Raw genomic sequence first — 21,988 nt, 5'->3', positions numbered from 1 at the left:
GATTGGGGTGAAGAGAGGTAGATATATAAGGAGCCCAAATTAAATAAATTTAAAATATGCGCTAACACAGGTCTGCACCAGATGGAACCCCAGCAATTAGAGAAGAATTAAACACAAGCCCTTCTCCCTAACCCAACTGATTAACCACTCACAAATGGAAACTTAGAAAAATCTGTTTTCTCTGACAGAGTCTTACTAGGAATACAAACCATTTTTTTTTTTTAGCACAGGCCCCATGCTCAGCAGTAAATGGCCAACACAAAACAAACTCAATGACATCTTTGGAGGTTCCTTGTCTCAAAATGGGTACAAGCATGTATGTCTCTGCACCTCTATAAGAAAAGGCCAGTGGTTTGGTGTAGTATGGTGTGGTGTGGTTTGGTTTGGGGTCTGGTGTGTGGTGTGGTATGGTGTGTGGTGTGTGGTGTGTGGTGTGGTGTGGTGTGGTGTGGTGTGGCGTGGTATGGTGTGGTATGCTGTGGTTTGGTTTGGTTATTTGGTTTGGTTTGGTTTGGTTTGATTTGGCGTGGTTTGGTTTAGTTTGGCCTGGCCTGGTTTGGTTTGGTGTGGTGTGGTGTGGTGTGGTGTGGTGTGGTGTGGTGTGGTGTGGTGTGTGGTGTGATGCAGTGTGGTTTGGTTTGGTTTGGTTTGGTCTGGTCAAGGGTCTGTAATGGAGAAGAGTAAAGTCCACAGAAAGACTGGATGTTCCCCTCGCCCTACTTACCTCACAGAGTTGAATGTAACCACATGTCTCAGAATCACACCTGACCTCACTCTCACAGGAGTTTGCTATTCAGATAAAAACCACCTTTCTAAGGTGAGCTGACAGAGACATGTCTGAGTTTTTTTGTTTTGTTTTGTTCTGTTTTGTTTGTGAAGTACATCCATACAGCTTGTGTTTAAGCAAACGTGCTTTCTCCTGTTGTGAAATGGAACTGCAAGAAGGGCCCATTCGATGCCTCAGGAGAATTTCTTTCCTCAGAATTTCTTTCTGAGAGCATATGAAGGCATCAAACCTTTACGATCTGGACCTAAGGAAAGGGAGGAGACTCCTGTATCAGGGAGCCCTTCATACCAGACTTCCATAGAACTCCCCAGATGCTTCTGTTTTTGTCTGCCTCTTCTTCCCTCTGCCCAGCTTTCAGCCAGTTGAAAAGGGGTCCTGGGTACAGTCTGTCTACGTTCAGATGGGACTCAGCTAAAGCAAACCTGGAGCCTAACAAGGCAGGACAATAGGAACCAACACTCCTAGTTGCACCCTCTCACCTTCCTGTCATTTTTTTCAGCCATCCAAACTCCAAACTAAGTTTGTGGGAAGAAGCGAGAGAGAGAGAGAGAGAGAAAGAGAAAGAGAGAGAAAGTCAGCTCTGAGGACTTACAGAATAAACACATCTTCCTCCGAAATTCACTCTACTCAATGGGCCGTGAAACCATCCAAGCACCATACTGCCCCCTGGCTTCATACCCTTTGCTTTATCATGAGCTGGTGTCCCTGCTAGAAAGGCTGCAGCCTTCTACAGAAGGATGGCCTCACAGCTGTTGCACCCTACTTACTTGCCTGCCTGGGCCCCTGGCCATAGGCTATTGGAGAAGCAAAGGTCAGACACGGGAAGAAATGACTCATTAGGCTCATGGTTGTGCCTAGAGCCACTCAGCTGCCTAGCATAGTGACTGTCATGAGGCGGCAACGGAAATCCAGACAGCTGTAAATCAGAGGCTTAATGATCTGTTTGGGAGGGTGTAAGATGCCCCAATCGCTCTCTGGTTACAAGTTGCTCATCAGAGCTCAATCTGCCTTTTAGACAGCGGAGCCAGTGTCATTCCTTAGAAGGCAAACCTTGAGATAGGGATTCCTGAACAGAAACTTTCTCCCCACCAAACATAGAAGCCATCTCTACTATACTAGTCAGGAAAGACCTTCTTGTGTTAAACAGACTCATGACAAGTGCACCCACTCATCCTCCTGGGGTGGGCAAAGGAAATGACTCACAGACACACAAAGGAGCCCAGAACTCAGATCTGTGTGAGTTCTACACAACCCACGTGACCACTCCTAAAGGGCACGGGACATGTCTAATCCATCGATAACCTCAGAGGTGGGGGTATAGCGCAGCCATACTGCATGCATTAGCATGCTCGGGGCCTGGCTTCCAGCTCCAGAACTCACTACTATTTTTGTATGTATTAAATATTTAATAAGTTACTCCTCCGTGGGTGAGTTCAGACCTACGTGGTTCTCCTGGGTCTCACTGTGGAAACCTGCTGTGAGAAAGACTCCTGACCTTCAAAGGGACACAAAGATGCACAGATTATTAGCTAGGCACCTTGGGGGCATTCTACACCTATAAACTTCCATCCGTAATATGAAGGCATGGGGCTGGCCAATGTCTAACGTCAGCTTACACACTTTAAATCTACCACTCGGAACCTCAAAGCAAGCACCGTTTCTCCAGACCAGCAGGGAACATTCCTGCCTTGAAAGCTTCTGGGGCAAGGGCAAGAAAATGCATCTTGGCAGTTAACCACCAGCAAGGAGCTTTAACAAAAACCACTCAGAGGAAGCCTCCACTTCATTCATCCGGTTTTCTTGCACTCTCTTTTTAGGGAAAATAGAAAGAAATAGGAAATACGTTTGTGGAATAAGGACACATTCAGAATTTTATTGTATCATACATATTTATTTATATATGCATATTATATTGTAATATATGTACATATGTTGTAATAAATTGTGAAATATATGTACACACACATACACATATATACCAGGAACCCAGAACCCGTGATGGAAGGAAAGAACTAACCCTCAAGAAGTTGTCCTCTAACCTCCGTATATACACGAGTATACTCACACACGCTCAATAATAATGGAGCTATAATGTTTCTAAAGCAAATGTCTGTGGCTCATTAAGCTAAGTTGAAACAGCAATAAGGTTCTGTGGGATTAGAAAACACATTGGTAAACTGACAGAATTCACCTGAATAAAGTTCTTGATTGTGCCCTCTTGTGGCAAAAACATGCAACTGCTGAATGGCAGTTTTGTCAGAGTACTAGGCAAATGGTATCAGCCATTTATTGAGCATTTTTCACATTTCAAGGATTTTTCTGTATTTTTTTAACATGTCAGTAAGATAAAAGAAATCTAATATCAAAAATTGTTTTAATACAGAGTCTTCTGTCTCTCCGTCTGGCCTCTAAATGACTCCCTTATGTAGCAAAAGATGGCATTGCATTTCTGAGCCTCCTACTTGGACCTCCCAAGTGCTGGGACAAACATCATTTCGGTGCTGCGCATAGAGCCCAGGGCCTCACACACACTAGGCAGCACTCTAGTGAGGTGCCTCCCCAGTTCTAAAATAAAGGATATGAGGAAAGCAGTTTTCAATCATGGGGAGCCCCAGAAATCTTTTATTTCAGGAGAATTCACCACTTACTTGAAAATGTATATAGTTTGCATCTTGAGAGTTCCCCAAAGGCCTGTGCCTTAGGGCTTCCCAGCTTGTCACCACGGGGAGATGGGAGAACTCTAAGAGGAGGGACTGGGTGGGAGGTCTCCAAGGAGGACTCTAGTACCTCTGTTTCCCTCCCTCCCTCCCTCCCTCATTAGCCTGGGGGAACAGTGCATTCCACTAAATGCTTTCATCACAACGTGCTGCCTGCTCCAGGCCCAGAGCAATTGGACCAAACATTCCTGGACTATGAGCCGAAATCTAACCTTTTCTCTTTATAAAATGATGTATCCTGGTTATTTGTTTTAGTGAAAGCTACTTGACACAGTGTATCTTTTTCCTCCTAGGTATCACTGAAATCGTGGGCACATGTCTTCCCACACTTTCACTGTGAGTCCTAGGATCCTGAGCTGTGATTCAGAAGCTGCCAGTCATACTTGATTTCCTGCTCAGAGCCCCTAACTTCAGGTTTTCAAAATGAAGGTGACGAAATGGAAAACAGCAACACCAAAAAGTGAGAGAGAGGGAGGAAAAGGAATACAAACACACACACAAACAGCTCAACAGCTCAACACTGTAAAGGCCTCAGAAGCCCTGGGTCTTTTTATTCAAGTGGTGATGGTGGTCATGACTTCAGAGGCATTCCGTAAACAAAAACACTGGCTTGTAACGCTTGTAATGCTACAATCCAAATCTTCATTACAAATCCAACTCCAGAGCTCTCACAGCCCAGGTGTTAACGTCCAGTTGGTGTCTGTACCAAATGATAAAACTGGTGCTCCGTTCTCAAGCTTGTTTCCAAAGGATGCTGAGCCTGAACACCTGCAGCTGAGGAGATAAGTACGCAACCATTCTGACTCAGAGTACTCAGTCCTTTCCTTACAGAGCCCATACTTCAGCCCCTTAGGGGAGCCAGCCCTTCGCGAGAGGCCGGACACCCACATGAAAGTGCTCATTCGCTACTCTGTCCTGAGTTCTCACCCAGGAACCCTGCTTGGTATTTGTATATCAGCGGTTCTCAGCCCTTTGGGGGTTCATACATCAGATAGGCCACAGATCAGATACTTACAGGACAATTCATAACAGTAGCAAAGTTAGAATTATAAAGTAGCAACAAAATGTCACCACAACATGAGGAACTGATAGCAGCATTAGGTAGCAGCATTAGGCAGGTTGAAATCCACTGGCACATATTCATTGTCTCATTAAATGCGCTTGTATGTGTATAGCACTTTGATCATATTCAGCCTCTCATTATCTTCTGTCTCTTATGTCCTTCCTTCCAACTTTTTTAAACGGCAGTTCTCAACCTTTGAGGGTCGAATGACCCTTTCCCAGGGGCCAACTAAAACCATCAGAAAACACAGATGTTTACGTTATGATTTATAACATAGCAAAATTACGGTTATGGAGTAGCAACAAAAATAATTTTCTGGTTGGGGGTCACCACAACATGAAGAACTGTATTAAATGGCCACAGCATTAGGGAGGCTGAGAACCACTGTTTTAAAGGAATGCCAAGAGTTTTAGTTTATATGAAAACCTCCTAACTTTTACAATTTGAAATGCAAGATAAAATTAAACAATGCATGAAACCCTGTCCGACCTGAATAGAATCGGTTCTCTGCCCAGACGAACATCTGTGGACAGATCTCCTTTTCTGTCATTTGGGACCCAGGGGCTGACATTCAAGCTACTACTGAGACACGTCTTCCAAAATATGTCTTGAGGGTCAAATTCCAGCAGAAACTTGCTCTGGACTTCTGATACCCTTCCCGTTATCACAGACATCTCTTCAAGGTGAATATTCTACTGTATTGTGCATGAATTTCTCATACTTGATGTGTCCCTGGTATTTGGATAGCCCCATCGGTTCCCAAAAATATGAGTTTACAGTGTCTGTCACAATGCATTTCTTTATTCTCCCAGGAGCCACTGATGGCTGTATCTTTTTCTTTGTGAATAAAAATGTGACCATCAAGAAAATTCCTATCAGTGTTGTGGATGAAGCTGTGATAGCTCCATTTGCGAAATCTCCTGGGAGATGAGGTGTCTTTGACTAAGACACTGTATACATTTGGACTTGGGTCAGAGGAAAGAATTCTGCTATTAAAGTTCTCCTTTTTCATATCTTCCTAATTAACGAAGAGGAAGATGTGACTAGGCTTTCAGTTAGGCTCTGGTCTGTGGTGCTTAAAAATGTAAATATTTGCCATTCTGCGGGCATACAAAAGGCATGCTTTCAATTACATATGGTGCGCTCAGCCCAGACTTCTTTTTTGGTTGGTTGGTTGGTTGGTTGGTTGGTTGGTTGGTTGGTTGGCTTGGCTTGGCTTGTTGGTTGCCTGGTTGGCTTGTTGATTGGCTGGTTTTTCAAAACCAGCATACAAAGTGATAGGTTTCATTATGGCATTTTCATACATAATTTATTTTTGCAGACCGTCCTCCCTTTCTCTCCTCCCCTGTTCTCCTACGTCTTTCCTGCTGGTCCCCTTCCTCTCTGCAATAGCCTCCTTTCTCTGCTTTCATGCCACACATATTCTATTTTCCTCCTTTTCTCCTCCCCACAAGATCTTTCCCCTTCTCATAATCTTCTTTCTAATTTAATGAACACACATACATAAACAGATACATACATACATACATCTATATAAATTAAAATCTAGGATCTGCATATGAGAAAAACTTGCAATATTTGTCTTTCTGAGTTGGGGTTATGTTGCTTAATATAATTTCCAGTTCCCTTCACTTTCCTGCAAATATAATGATTTCATTTTTCATTATGTCAGCCCAAAGGTTTTTGACTGCAAAACTTCCCAAAACTGCCACAGAGTAAGAAAAAAGTCACATGTCTTCAGATCATACAATGAAAAAAAAAATGGAAAATGGGGAAGCTTCTAGAAGGGCTAGCTAATGAGAAAATGGTCCCTGTGGAGCTCCAGGAGGAAATTAGGTTAGAGCTTCATGAGCAGGCAGGAGTAAAGGTTAAGCAGACATGGTTCAGCATGCCTCAGGCAACTGGAATAACGAGAGACCTATTAACACATATGTCCTCATATGTGTACATGGGAGCAGCGCACTGTTCAGTGAAAGTTCACAGTTTAGGGTTTCAACAACAAAGCTTCTAGGGTCCCCATAGAAGCTTTGCTCCCTAAAATTTAAAAGATGAATGGAATAAGGGCTTTCCTGGATTTGGGGTAATCCTTAAACATCTTGAGGTAGAACCTGAAAAGAAAAGAAAGGAAGGAACGATTACAAATGCAACATAGTAGTGGTCACTAGTTGAGTTTGCACAACCATTACAAGTCAATCCAGTTACTTAGCACCTGACGGATTCCTGGGGACCATGTGCCCATCATCCACCCCGTTCCTACAGTCTGGCTCTTGTAAATGTTGGTAATTTATGTGCACATAATACAAAGTAATAATCCAGACGGTAGTAGTGATGGTTTTGTAATATTACAAACGTACTTGATAGCGCTGAACTGTACATTTGAAAATTGCTGAAGTGGTGGATTTTATGATTTGTATATTTCACCAGATTTTTAATAGGCAAAAGGAAGTACTCATTTGGGCTTACTTTGCTGAAAACAACAGGAAGCCAGAGCCTCCCAAAAACTTTGGGCAGCTGCTGTAATAGTGGCCTGTCAGTAATGGGAATAACCAGCTACTCTCCGATTGGACCTGAGGCCTGCACAATAGGAGGAAATCCACATCTGGGACCAAAAACCTGTACAAAAGCCCATGGCTGGGGGTGTCATGGGCCCTACTTGGGAAGCCACTACAACTCTTTTGCTAAATGGAGATGTGCCCATCAAAGTGATAAATAATAATATGTATACCCACAGACTATGGCTACTGTAAGCTTTGCTCAGAGAAGCTCCTTTTTGCAGTAGGCAGCAGTAAGTACAAAGACCGATAGTGAGTCAAACTACTAAGAATAAGGAACTCAGCCATGGATGGATCATCCTCTCCAAGGCTCAAGGAGTATCGCAGATGATGGGGAAGGAAGAATGTGGGAGCTGGGAGAAGGAGTGAAATGAAGTAAAACGCTGTCTCTAGGATATGGCGTCACCATCCCACTCTTGATTCTACAGCAGTCAGGGTTACCCACATTAAACCTGCACAAAATTGAGCTGTCTTATTTTGGAACTTATGTTGGTCATTGCAGACATAATTAATTAAAACAGCTCACACTGGTTCAGGGTGGACCCTTCCTCCCATAGATCTGAAAAGAGACATGGAGAAGGAGACACCCAGAATGAAAAGGTCACCAAACGATTTGCAGAGATTAGAATGAAGCACCTACCCAAGCCATGAAAAACCAAGAATAGTGAGTCTCTGCCAGAACTTAGCAAAAGCAAAGGATTCTCCCTCAAGAGTAGCCCTGCCTATACCTTAAGGCCAAAGCCCTGGTTTCCAGAATTCTGAAAAGATAGATTTTCCTTGTTCTAAGCCATGCAGCTGGGGGTCATTTCCTATGACAGCATATTAATGCCTCTTAGGAGAAGCCTTTACCCTGTGTGACCAAGAAGTCCTCCTAACTAGTTGAAACTAATGGCCCTCAAGGCACAATAAAGACAAAATACACTCTGCTAAAGTGCTTTGGGTTTGAATTGGAAAACAAAACTAATCGTGTGTGCCAGAAGCGCCTGGTCTGCAAGTACGGCTTTGATTTGAAAAGACCCTACGTGCTCGGCCTCCGCTGCCAATGCCTGTCCTTGCTTCTGGGCACCTTCACAAAGCCCTCTCAGTCCTATAAAAGAGGGACCCCTGGCTCTCCCTCCGAGAGGACTGTACCCAGATGGCCTCAATTTGATGTTGCTCATGCAACAGCTGGAAACTTCTGGTGGAATTATTGTCCAAGACCTTTGCTGCTTCGCTGCCTGTGGCTTTCAGAGACCATTCTGCACACCAGGCAGTGATGCCCTGACCTTTGCCACTCTTCCACTACCCCTGATGGGCAGCAGAGTCTCCTGACATGAGAGGGCTGTCGCATTGTCTCTCAGAGGCTGTGAACCCTTGAAACCCTGTCCCTTTCAATAGAGGAGGTGACAGGAATTGCTCTCAGGGGAAACCGCTGCTTTACCTGTTTCCAAACTGGTCTCAGTTTCCATTCAGAAGAAATGAGCTCATGCCTCATCTAATCCTAAAAGCTATTAGAAAACACCCAGGCCACAGGGGTCTTTTATGAGACTGTTTCTCCAACCAAGGACCATGTATGGATGATCTAGAACCCCTGCTCAGATGTAGCCCATAGTAGCTCAGTATCCAAGTGGGCAAAGGGGAACAGGGACTGTCTCTGATAGGAACCCAAAGGCAGGCTCTTTGACCTCCCCTCAGCCCTGAGGGAGGAGCAGCCCTTCCAGGCCACAGAGGAGGACTTTGCAGCCAGTCCTGAAGATACCTGATAAACCAGGGTCAGATGAAAGGGGAGGAGGTCCTCTCCTATCAGTAGACTTGGAAAGGGGCATGGAGGAGATGAGGAAGGGAGGGTGGGATTGGGAGGGAATGAGGGACAGGACACAGCAAGGATACAAAGTTAATAAACTGTAACTAATATTTAAAAATAAAAAATTAAAAAATCAATTTAAAAAAAAAGAAAACAGCCAGGCGCAGTGGCTCATTCCTGTAATCCCAGCACTCAGGGAGATCGAGGCAAGCGGATGTCTGTGAGTTCGAGGCCAGCCTGGTCTACAAAGCAGGTCTAGGACAGCCAGGGCTATGTAGGGAAACCTGGTCTCTAAAGAAAAAGGAAAAAAACAAAAAAACAAAAAAACAAAACAAAAAAAAAAAAAACTGTGAGAAAACTCCTTAGCCAGGCACAGATGCCGAGGCAAAAGCTTAAGGAGCGCTTAGTCCTGTTCTGTGCTCCATGTGTTCCTTCTTGGTCTCCAGGCCTTCTCTTCTTTCTTTCTACAAAAACGACTTGAAGGTAATCAGATGAAGCAAACAATGCATCACCCTTTCCTCTCAACACTGCTTTCAGTTACCTCTTTATCCTACTCAACCCCTGCCTGAGGGATCAACGAAGTGTTAGACCAACCCTCCAAGGGTTGGAAATGCCTGCAGTTCTGACACATGCCAGCAGATGGCGAGCTCGGGGCTCACCTGCTAACCTTACTTTGCGCTGGGAGCGCGCTCATCCCCGGAGCACCTGTCAAGAACTGTGAGTACTGAAGGGACGCCTGGACATTTCTTTCCCCTCAGGGCCCATTATCTGAAGTTTCCAGCCGAGTGATAATAATCACCAGGCACAGGACCTGAACCAACCAACTCACTGTGAGAAGCCATCTTTTATTTTGGTTTTATTATCACGTATTAATCGTATATAATAATAGCCTTCATAATGACATTTTCATACATGTATATGATGTGCTTTGATCATATTCATTTCTGTTACCCTCTCTTGTCCCTCCCACTTCCATTAATTTCCTTGCAACCATTTCCCTTCCATTTTCATGGTTTTGTTTGCTTGCTTGCTTGCTTATGATTCGGTGAGTTTCATTAGGATTGCTCATAGACACATGGGTGAGAGGTTATTGACAGGAACATGAGCATCTTACCAATGGCTACATCACTGAAGAAAAGGCCTCTCCCTCTCTCATCAACCCTTAACTACATCCTCAAGGGAGGATAGTGGAAACCCTCCTCAAGCACAGTGACTTCCCAGCCGTCACCTCTAGTGCCCCTATCTACACAGGCTGATTTAAAAAAAAAAATTAGCAGGGCACAGTGGCACATGCCTTTAACCCCAGCACTCAAGGAGGTAGAGGTAGGAGGATCTCTATGAATTCAAGGCCAGACTCGTCTACAAAGCAAGTCCAGGACAGCCAACTCTGCACAGGGAAACCCCATCTTAAAAAACAAACAAAAAGCCAAATAAGCCCTTTCTCTGCTTTTGTGTTTTATCATAGCGACGGGAAGTAGAACTAGGCTTGCCTCTGTTAAAAGTTTACCTGTGGTGGTTAAAAGCTCGAATCCCAAGGAAACAAAGTGAGAAAAATGCAAAAGCCAGGGCTGGAACGGACCAAGCAGCCAAGGCATAGCCCATCCACTCAATGATCTCACCCAGGTAGTTGGCTCCGGAGACATAGGTAAACAAGCCACCTGTGTGCAAAAGAATCAAGAAGACGATGCTCTCATTACTGTGAACAGCATCCCTGTGTTTCCTTCCAAAGTACACAAAGACAGGCAAACAGAGGTAAGGCGGGAGGGGGGATGGGGGCTCCTTCCATAGCCACAGTTCAGAGGAAGCTTTGATAAGGGGAGAGGAAGCAACAACCGCCAGCCCTGTGGAATGTTCTGGAATCCTCAGGAAGGGGCCCCTGGACTGATTGGCTTTGTCTGATTCTTGACAACTGTTAGGCCATCAGCTTTGAGCAAGACAAGTAAGAGGTACCGATGGCCTGCTTCTTGTCTTGTTCCATTAAAAGACATTTTCAGGCTTCTCCTTACCCTACCTTACCTGGCAAGTTCCAAGGTCAACTGTTACCATGTGTACCCATCACACGATGTGAAACAACGCACTACATTGAAATAGAACCTTAACAGGTGTGAGACATGATGTGATTCCCTTTGGCCCTTTCATCCTCCACTACCTGGCCCCTGTGCCATACACTGTTGAAGTTGAAAGCAGTAGAAAGCTCTGCTGCTGTTGAGACAGCCCACCAGATATTTCCTCTCTCAGAACTATCTAGAAATCAAGACATTTCTAATGACATTAAATATACCCACACTCAAACTGTATGAGCCATATTAAACTAGGAAAGTTGTGACCAAAACAGCTTTTCTTCTTCTATAATTACATTAAAATGTGCTTTTAAGTCATTCTCTCTCTCTCTCTCTCTCTCTCTCATAACTCAGTTGGAAACTGACCTTGGCAATCTGGTTTTTAAGAACTGTCTCATCTCATCTTTATTTAATTATTAAGCCAAAGTTTTAAAGTATTGGTCTGGTTGGAATGTGAGCACTAACTGCCCACAGATTCATGTGTGGACACATTGTCCCCAGCTGGTGGGACGGTTTCAGAAGGGTGTAGAACCTTTTAGCTATGGGTCCTTGCTGGCAGGTGGAAGGATATTGGGGGTGGACAAGAAGGGGACAGCTAACCTGGTTCCTGACCAAGTTCTCTGCTTTCTAGCTGCCACAAAGATGTAGGCAGGTCACCCCATGTTCCCACCACCAATGACAAGAGCCCTCTTCCTACCACAAGGCTGCCTCGTCTAACCTTCTGCACCTTGACTCTGCAAGTTAAAGTTGCCCTGTCCAGTATTTTGCCCCAGCTGTGAGAGAGCTGACACAAGGAACAAGCTCTTGACTATTGCTTTTCTTAAGGATGCCACTGCGTCACTGCCTTCCTGCCCACGACACCCTTGACTTTCTGGGGGGCACCTGTCTACTGCAAAGGACCCAGGTATCCAGGAACATCATGAATGGTCTAACTTAGTTCCTCAGATACCAAGGAATTGATAATCATTATTCACTTAAATGTATCACTAATCGCGATAGCTTTGCCATTATTAATCAGCAGTTGTCAGTCTATGCCAACATCGTATAACCCAGAACTTTTTTACAGCAAATGAGATCACTGTTTACATCCAGAAGGGTGGGAACCACCGTCTAACTCGAATGTGTCAATCACACGCACTGAGTCATTGCCAGGTGCTTACTTGTCAGACTCAGACACCCAGTTTCTTAGGACCAGTTACAGACGCACGTTTTCTGTATCTCGATCTGCACACGGTGTGGTCAGTCAGCAGCAGACTGCGCACACGATGGCAAGCCACTTAGACTGTAACAGACCCGGAGCAGTCACCGCCTATACCGCCACAGCCATCGCAGTGTCGGCACAGCACAGCGCCCATCCTAGGAAAGCTCAGGCCTTGTCATCCCAAGGTAAGCCTGAGGTCCTGGGTTCAATCCCCAGTACCCAGATAAAAGTGTGCACAGTGGCACATGCCTGTATTCCCAGTGAGGAGAAAGCAGAGACAGGAGGATCCTGCATCTCCATGGCGGGCTGGCCTAGCTCAGTGAGAGAGTAGACCGTCCGTGAAAGTGCAGTTGAAGGAGACACTTGACCCTGCAGTCGCCTCCATGAGGCTATGCACAAACACCCCCCCACACACATACACCACACACATACAGCCCCACTCACACATACACCACACACATACAGCCCCACCCACACATACACCACACACATACAGCCCCACCCACACATACACCACACACATACAGCCCCACCCACACATACACCACACACATACAGTCCCACGCTGTGTCTGGAGTGAGGGAACCGTTGCTCCATGCATGCTATTCTGAGAGACCTTCCCAGTGAACATGAAGGTAAAGTACACGATATTAATGATGGTGATCATGGATGAGCCTGGGCTAAGACGTGTTTGTCTCTTAGCTTTCCGTAAAAAAAAAAAAAAAAAAAGTTTTTAAAATTTCAAAATAGGCTAAACTCTATAACCTAGCTGTGTGGTAGGCCGCCTGTCCAGGTTTTTGTAAGGGTACCATGCTGCTCACATGACAGTGGAATCCTCAGCTTCATTGCCAACACACCAAGGCTCACACTCTGTGTAAATGACAGGCTTATACACGAGGCTGCAGTCTCTTCCCCACTACTTATATCCAAGCCTGGTGTCCTCTGCCTCCTTGAGGGCATTATGATCTTCCTTCCTGGGGTGGAGAGGCATCTCTTATAGTTGTGTGTGTGTGTGTGTGTGTAAGCAAGAAAAAAAGAAGGCTAACCCTTGAACTAACTATGTACTAAAGAGTGGCCTTGAACCCCTGATCTTCCTGCCTCTCCCTCTTAAGTGTTGGGATCATGGCTAGCTGCCACCACGCCTGGAATTAAGTGTCACTAGGAAGGACCAGGGCTTCAAGCATGCTAGGCAAGCGCTCTCCCAACCAAGTTACAGACTCAGCCCTCTTGAACTTTCTTAGGCTCTGTGGAGGGGACAGAGTATGCAGGGGCAGACGGGAGCCAGGCAGAGTACATACGGTGCCTAGCTGTGCGGTCATGTACACTCCCCATGTGTAAATCACTGTGGCGGGCTCCAAGGAAGAGTGGGAAGCTTGGAGTCGGGGCAGGCCTTACCTTGTGGAATCTTGTAGGTGACTTCTCCAGGCTTCCTAAGCTGGCGCAGCAGGTGATCACTGTGGATGTTGACCCCCATTCCCAAAACAAACAGGAGGACACCTGGGCAAAGAGAAGAGGAGACCGGTCGAAAGACTCGCTTTGACTTTGGCATTTTTGCACAAGATTTTCTTTCTTTCTTTCTTTCCTTCTCTCTCTCTCTCTCTCTTTCTTTCTTTCTTTCTTTCTTTCTGTCTCTTTGGCTTTTGTTTCTGTTTTTCAAGACAGAGTCTGTTTGTATGCAGCCCTGACCTGGCTGTCTTAGAACTTATTCTGTAGACCAAGCTGGCCTTAAAATCATAGAGATCCACCTGCCTCTGCCTCCCAACTGCTGGGATTAAAGGTATGTGCCACCACCAGCTCTTTCTTTCTTTCTTCTTTCTTTCTTAAAATAAAGAGAGGGGCATTTAGTTGCTAAACTGAAGACTGATGTTCAGATAGCATCTGAAGTTTGGGGGGAGGAGAGGTTGTACTATTTCCTAGGGTAAAAATGTTAGAACTCACAGAGAAATGGGATGGACAGAGGTGGGAGAGAGAGGAAACCAGGGGGTAACAGAATTGTGCTTATTTAAATAAACTGTTGCAATACATCCATGAGTAACAACAAGCACTTGGCTCATTCACAAATGGCTAACTGCTCCAAGCCAGTTCCACTCTCTTCTGTGCCCCCTGGGGAAACAGGAAGGTAAGCACATACACACAGGAAACTGTGGAAAAATGAACCTTGTTAATAAAAAAAGGGAGTTGGTATTCTTTGTGGCTAAATATAAGTATTATGTTCAAGGTAATAGTTTAATAGAATGAAGGCTATCAGCAGGTGGAAGAATTACAAGCCTTCTGGAGGCGTTCAAACTTTTTCCTGAAACAGGAAATCATCTGTAGGTGTTAAGCTTGGGAGAAGTAGAACCTCATTTCTGTTTAATATTGTTGTAAAAGTAATATACATATATATAAAATACCAGGCATTAATTAATGTGAACACAACCAAATTACCCATTTCTCCTGCCCCAAATCACCACATTGAACACCTTCGTGCACCCTTTGGTTGTCACCTGACCTAACACTTTCACCACGTAGCTTCCAGGCCATATGCCAGCCAGCTCCCTCAGATGTCCACAAAGTGCTTCTGACAGGGGTGTTATATAAACCAAGATCAGACCGAGTCCCAGCTAGCTTCTGCCTGTTGTGCCCTTCTGAGTCTTTTTAACCTAGCCCAGAGCTTTCTTGTTGTTGTTGTTTCTGTTAGGGAGATTGCCTTTAAGAAGAATAGACAGTCGTTCCTCAGACTGTCCCTTTTCCCAGACGTGACTAGATGACTTGCTCACAGCTCTGTCTGCTGTATTTCCTGTGAAGCCGTTTACGACGTTTGCCAGTGTGGTTCCATTACTGGTGCACTCCATAAGGACTCGGTGTGTCTGTTCTCAATTTGTCAGTGCAGTTTCTTCCATTTTATTATCTTACTCGTGTGTGTGTGTGTGTGTGTGTGTGTGTGTGTGTGTGTGTGTTATACTGGTGTAAGTAGATGTGTGTCCAGGATACACTAGAGCACTGTAACTGAGGTTACAGGTGACTGTGAGGTGGCATGTGGGTGCTAGGAAGCAAATCCAAGTCCTCCTCAAGAGCAGTAACTACTCTTAATCACTAATCCGTTTCTCTAGCCACCAACGTATTTCCCTTAATAAGTAATGAAACGTCCTCACCTAAAGACCACTATACTGAAGGAAAGCCCAGCCAACCAGCCCAAGCTCTTTACTTTTTTTATTATTATTGTTGTTTATTATTATTATTAGTTACATTTTATTAACTCTGTATCCCAGCTGTCTCCCCATTCCCTCATTCCCTCCCAAACCCTCCCTCCCTCCCTCCCTCATCTCCTCCCTGCCCCTTTCCAAGTCTACTGATGGGGAGGACCTCCTCCCCTTTCATCTGGCCCTGTTTTATCAGGTATCTTCAGGACTGGCTGCAAAGTCCTCCTCTGTGGCCTAGCAAAACTGCTCCTCCCTTGGGGGGTGGGGAGGTCAAAGAGCCTGCCATTGAGTTCCTGTCAGAGATAGTCCCTGTTCCCCTTACCATGGGAAACCAATTGGTTATTGAGCTACCACGAGCCTCTTCTGAGCAAAGGTTCTAGGTTATATCCATACATGATCCTTGGTTGGAGAAAGAGTTTCAGAAAAAAACCCTGTGCCCAGATATATTTGGTCCTTGTGGGGCTCCTTTCCTTTCCACATCATACTAACTCTCCTTCTGCCGAAGGTTTGGTTATGAGTCTTAGTATCCACTTTGAAACACTGCTAGGTAGAGTCAGATGCCTTCTGTGGTAGACTCCTGTCATACATCCAATGCACATCTCATTTGTCTTTCTAAGTGAGGACTGATCATCTTACCCCGTGTCTGCTTTCTTGTTTATCTTCTTTAAGTGTATAGACTTCATTATGTTTATCATATCTTGTAGGTCTATATAAGCGAGTATATACCACAATTTCTGTATCCATTCCTCCGTCGATGGACATCTGGGTTGTTTCCAGGTTCTGGCTATTACAAATAAAGCTGCTATAAACATGGTTGAGCAAATGTCCTTGTTGTGTACTTGAGCAAATTTTGGGTATATACCTAGCAGTGGTATAGCTGGGTCTTGAGGAAGCACTATTCCTAATTGTCTGAGAAAGCGCCAGATTGACTTCCAAAGTGGTTGTACCAGTTTACATTCCCACTCAAGCTCTTTACTTTGATGCACAATAGGGAAGCTTTATAACTCCTATAGTCTTTTCCCATTTAGTCACATTTTCTTTCTAACTCATTTTTACATTTAAAAAAAATCATGACATACAAGTGTTCCCATCTGTTTGTTTTGTGTTTTCAATTTTGCAAGATTTATTTTTATCTATTTATGTGGATGTGTATGCACATCTCTGTGGCACATACAGATAGATGATAGATAGATAGATAGATAGATAGATAGATAGATAGATAGATGATAGATAGATGACAGATAGACAGATAGATGTATATATACCAAGGACCTGCTACAGCCCAGTACAGGTCCAGTACTTGCTGCTTCAGTCTCTGAGTTCATATGAGCTTTGCTCACAGTGATTTAGAGGGCCTTGTTTACTTGGTGTCCTCCCTCTCCTCTGGCTGTGCAACTCTTTCCACCTCCTCTTTCAAGGAAAATAGAGGAAATTTCTAAAAATTTATTTCTTCAGTTATTTCAGGTAAGGTGTTCAGGAAAAGCCTCTTTGAGGAGGAATAACTTGGTAGAGAGAGAGGCAGGCCTCAAAGCTCAGAGAAGCAGAACATTCTGAGAACAGGGAACGTCCTGGACAAAAGCGCTGGGACAGAATCCCAACAGCAAGGCTTCTGGGGCTAGAACAGAAAACAAGGTAAATGGTCAGGAAAGCTGCTAAGCTGGAAAGACCAAGAACATTTGAGTTTTACAGGCTGGGGAACCTGTTTATATCTTAGGAGCAGTAGCAATCTACTGGACCATTTTGACATGAGAAATGGCATGACTCATGCGGGTTTTTGTTATGTTCTGGTTTTTGTTTTGGGGTTTTGTTGTTTGTTTTTGTTTTTTTTGTTTCATTTTGTTTTTCAAGATAGAGTTTCTCTGTGCAGCCTTGGCTGTCCTGGATTCGTTTTATAGACCAGACTGGCCTCGAACTCACAGAGATCCACCTGCCTCTGCCTCCCCGAGTGGTGGGATTACAGGTGTGTGCCACTGTGACCGGCTGGCATGACACAAGTTTAAACAGTCTCCCCAGACACCTTATGGAGGGACACAGGACCAGAGTAGGGATGTGAGTGGAAAAGGAGGCTGCTGTAGCAGGGTGAGGAGAGACACTGGTGACTGATACTATGGTACGGTGCTAGCGGGGAAGGGAGGGGAGACAGTCAGATCCACTCACCGAAGCAAAACCGAGCATCTGTGTACCACTCCTCCGGGTATTCCGCGCAGTAAATTAGGTAGTAGGCTTGAAGGACTCCATTCCCTGTGCAGAAGGCAGCCGCCCTCAAAAAGATCAGCGCTGGAAAAGGCCTCCCTTTGGTGAGCAAAGAGTAAATAAATGTCCTAGGATGTAAGAAGAAAGTGATTACGAGTGATTACGGAAGAAGGAAAGAAGGGAAGGGGAGGGATGGGAATCCAAAGAGAGGTCAAACCACAAAATAGTCTGGGCAGATAACCACATTAAATTCATTGTTGCAGATACTTTCCCATTCATTAATTTCAGCCCAGCCAAAAAAATGTTTGAGGTGCAAGCATGAGGATCTATGTTTGTCATTGTTGTTGTTGTCCCTTGTCCCCTTCCTTAACCCCATCCTGTCCCATCCCCTGTCTGTCACCACCTACCACCACATCACCCACCACTACCACTGCTGTTTTCTTAAAGCCCGCCATGATGGCATGTACTCATAAACCTAGCACAGGGGCACAAAGACATGCATTAGATGGATAGTTACTATCTGGTCCTGGATAATTTTTGCTGAGCTATTTTTTGTTTTGTTTTGCTGTTTTGGGTTTTGGTCTTTTGTTATTGTTTTGGATTTTTGGTTGGTTGATTGTTTGGCTTTGTTTTGGTTTTGGTTTGGGTTTGGTTTGGTTTTTGTCTTATGTTGTTAAAAGTGCATAGAAACTAGCATTTGGTGCCTCATTTTATTTACACAACAGCCTTGAGGTAGCTACCATCCGCATTCAGCATTTGATGAGGACAGAAGGAAGACTAGAAGAATTATCACCCCCAATAAAAATCAAAGGAAACATTGGCTCCACGATAATTTCCAAATCAATGCTTTCTTGGAATTTTGGATATTAACTAAGACTTTGCAGCATTCTGCAGCACTCCAAGAAAGAAAAGGCTGAATTGCATGGAAGGCGACAAACCCTGTGACATCATCTTGCCCTAGCTAGGCCCGTTTACCATGCTCTTGCTCTTTGCAACCTTAAAACCAATAGCTCGTGTGCCACATGCTGGTGAGAGTCGGAGGGTGTGGCTCTCTCACAGCCTCCTTCCCTAAGAAAAGCCTTTATTCCACCTGTTTAGTGGCTCCTTGCAGAGCTCTGCTCAAGAGGTTTGTCTATATTACACCTGACGTGGTGCTGAACGATGCCTTTTAGTGTTCCGATAGCTTGGTACCCTGGGTTGATGGCAAGAGGGATAAAGGTAAACCATATGAAAGTTTAAAAGGAAAGCTAGGGAATGAGATGGTCAGAGGAGTTTTGCAACACTCAAATGTACTCCTGGGCAACGTTGTATTTGGAGATACAATATGAATGGGGCGCTCCAAAAAAACCAGTATTCTCTGGAGTCTAGGGGTAACAGTGTGCCAACAGCAACAGGCAACCAGGCCTTCACCCATTAGCACCTCTCCCCTGAGGGAGCCAGGGCATCATAAAGAAATGGCTAATCAAACATCAGAGGCAAGGAGTGCACAGGTTATATCAGGGATGTTTGGTTGTGTTGGAAAGTAAGGGAACAATTGAAGATGAAAGGGAGGTAGGATGTTGCCCAAATTATGGATCTCAACTGCTCCACTAGCCATGCATGTGAGAAGTAGGGTATGGAAGAGAATAATGGCTGTAGCTGATTGTGAATATTGGACAAAGTTCCGTGAGTCCATACTGATCCATTAAAAATATTAAGGCCTTTGTCACCAGAGGTGACTATTGCATCAGACCCTTAATTAATGACCAAAAGGTATTCTTCTCAATAAGACAGCAACAAGTAAATGCTACAATTACAAAAGCTATCATTTGAGGGACCCCAAAATCACCAAACTGAGTCATCACTCCACGACTTTTTTAAAATTGCTGCTAAGTGCAAAAGAGTAAAAGAAACATTTTGGGCAGGATCATGAGTGAGGTCACTGCCTGCTTTCCCTTCTTTTGTTGTAGGGGCCTCACACAAGAAAACAAGTCAGCCCAAGCTATTTCTTCCCTTGCTCTTAGATTCAACCCTGGAGAAATCTACGAGACACCCTGCAGGGACAGGAAGCTATGACCTGGAAGATGAGGCAGGAGCCTCTGCACTCTCTGAGGCCAGCAGTTGTGTGATACAGCAAGGGACTTTTAAATGATGCTCTTGCTAGCCTTTCTCCCCTTCTTGAAAATAAGTCCTAGTGAACACTGCCACCGATGTGGAGAACAGCTCAAGTCACCTAGAATCTTCTCAGGAATTCCAGAGGCCCACTAGAATGGCAGTAATGAAAACAGACACCCCCTAACCGGCCAGCCGCAGGCACCCCTTCTCCCAACCCACCACATCCCCACTGCTAGCGTGTTGCAGTCTGTAGTCTACCCACCCCAGAGCTGCACACCAGCCTGGTCCCCGGATGAGAACAGCACTGGGGACACTGTTTTGTGATGCTTGTGGATCTCACCTGGAGTCTCATTTCTCCTGTGTCTTAGGTCCACAGGAGGACACTGACCCGGGCTTGTTCTTTATCCCTAGCCTAGCTCACATGACAAACACATTCCTCAGGAGAAATGACTCTAGGACAAGATAATTAGACACCTGAGAGATACAACCACTAAAGAAATAACCAACCAATGATAGAACACACAAACATCTTGAGTAAATAATGAACAATGTGTACTGGGCAACATGAAATTACCACAACAGAACAACTTTAAATGATCCCCAACAGATCCTTGGATAAATGTCTTCTTCAAGGCAGGAAATGTCAATTAAAAGGGAACTGCATGATAATACAAGATATGAAAACTATACTAGTTAAAGAGCGCAATCCATGCTACTAGACTCAAGTTGTTTGTGGAGAGTAAGCGGACCACATACACTAGGGCTTTCGCATTTAATTTATTCTGTGGGTCTGTCTGTCTGTCTGTGTATGATGTGGGAGGGGAGTAGGTGCATGGCACAATAATACATGGAGATTAGAAGACTTGAGTTGTAGGATCAATTTCCTCTTTCCACCTCTCCCTGGATTCTAAGATCCAGTCGGGTCTTCAGGCTTTTGTAGCTACTGCTTTTGCCATCACCTCCCTAGCCCAGTGGTTGGCAACCTTCATAATGCAGGGAAGGATCTGACAGTGGCCTGGGTACATGACTCTACCCTGTGGTCCTACTCCTATCCTGATAAAAGCACCAAAAGGAGTTACATGTTTCCCAGCATTTGCTTACACCACGCCTGAGATTGTTTATCCAAGCAGAAGGGAACAATAGAAGGTCCTTTCATGTTCCTGTGCGTTCTCCTTGGAAAGAACACTGGTCTCAACGAAGAGGCCTTGAGTTTGAGCAATAGTTCTCTTAAGCTCCTGTGTGACCCTAAGGAGGTCACCTCCCTTCTCTTAGAAAAACTTCAGGCCTGAAAATACCAATGTCATCATGAGGCTTTGAGTGGCAAAAGCCCTAGAGCAGTGACTCTCAAGCTTCTTGATGCTGTGACCCTTTAATACAGTTCCTTATGTTGTGGTGATCCCCAACCATAAAATTATTTTCGTTGCCACTTCATGACTGCAGTTTTGCTGCTGTTTTGAATTGTAATGTAAATACCTTATATGCAGGATCTCTGATATGTGAGCCCCGAGAAAGGGTCATTCAAACCCCCACGGGAGTCCAGACTCACAGGTTGAGAACCACTGCCCATCAATTACATTTTCATTTTGTCCCTGGCCCCAGAAATGTAGAGAAAGAGATGACAATGATATTCAACACTTTTGTTCGGAAAGATGAGCAGGTGAGTCTTGGTTACAGAGTTAGGGATACAATGTGTATTCAATGACATACTTAGCCCATGCTGGGTCAAGGCCAAAGAGATGGAATGATGGATTTTTTAGAGGCAAACTATTCAGATCAGATTCCTGTAATTTTTTTACACATGGAGAAGCAAGAACCCAAAACGGTTAAATGATGTACCCATAACTATAGATCCAACTGATGGGATAACAGCAGGACCTAGGTTTTCCGGGTCTGAGGAGTTGCCTCAGTTACTAAGCGCTTGGCACACAAGTGTGAAGCCTGGGTTCGGTTCTCTGGCACCACATGAGATCCAGGAGCAAGAGCTCACATCTGCAGCCTCCATGCTGTGGCCTTGGAGACAGAACGATGCCTGGTGATCACTGGCCAGGGTTTCTAGCCAAATTGATGAGCTCCAGTGAGAGACCCTCACTCATAAAACAAGGTGAGAGGGCTGAGAAGATGGCTCAGTGGTTAATTGCACTTGTGCTTGCAGAAGACCTGAGTTCAATTCCCAGCACCCTCAGCCATCCATAACTCCAATTCCAGGGGATCCAGTGCTCTCTTCTGATCTCCGTGAGTACTGGGTACACACATGGTACGTGGATATACATGCAAGCAAAACAACTCATATATATATATATATAAATAGAAAACATGAAAAATAATAAGATGATGAGAAATCGAAGAACCGAACTTT

The 21,988-nt window shown here is 44.7% G+C and overlaps 1 protein-coding gene across 4 annotated transcripts in view; it reads right to left on the bottom strand.

The window, feature by feature from the left end:
* Positions 1 to 4,018: 4,018 nt before the first annotated feature.
* The window catches only part of Srd5a2 (steroid 5 alpha-reductase 2), a 65,402-nt gene continuing 47,432 nt past the window's right edge, over positions 4,019 to 21,988 (bottom strand). For 3 of the 4 annotated variants that reach the window (XM_060364571.1, XM_060364577.1, XM_021626322.2), the window contains exons 2-5: positions 17,503 to 17,666; positions 13,559 to 13,660; positions 10,410 to 10,560; positions 4,019 to 6,675 (exon numbers count right to left, since the gene is read on the bottom strand). In XM_060364571.1, the coding sequence (XP_060220554.1) occupies positions 6,609 to 6,675; positions 10,410 to 10,560; positions 13,559 to 13,660; positions 17,503 to 17,666 (484 nt within the window). In that variant the 3' untranslated portion in view covers positions 4,019 to 6,608. Of the gene's footprint in view, positions 6,676 to 10,409; positions 10,561 to 13,558; positions 13,661 to 15,981; positions 16,130 to 17,502; positions 17,667 to 21,988 lie in introns of those variants that run through there. The other variant, XR_009584610.1, reaches the window with a different exon arrangement.

Source organism: Meriones unguiculatus, chromosome 1 (assembly GCF_030254825.1).
Source record: "Meriones unguiculatus strain TT.TT164.6M chromosome 1, Bangor_MerUng_6.1, whole genome shotgun sequence".
NCBI classification, from domain to species: Eukaryota; Metazoa; Chordata; class Mammalia; order Rodentia; family Muridae; genus Meriones; species Meriones unguiculatus.
The sequence above is the reverse complement of the archived record's forward strand: the minus strand, read 5'-3'. Positions and strand labels throughout refer to the sequence as shown.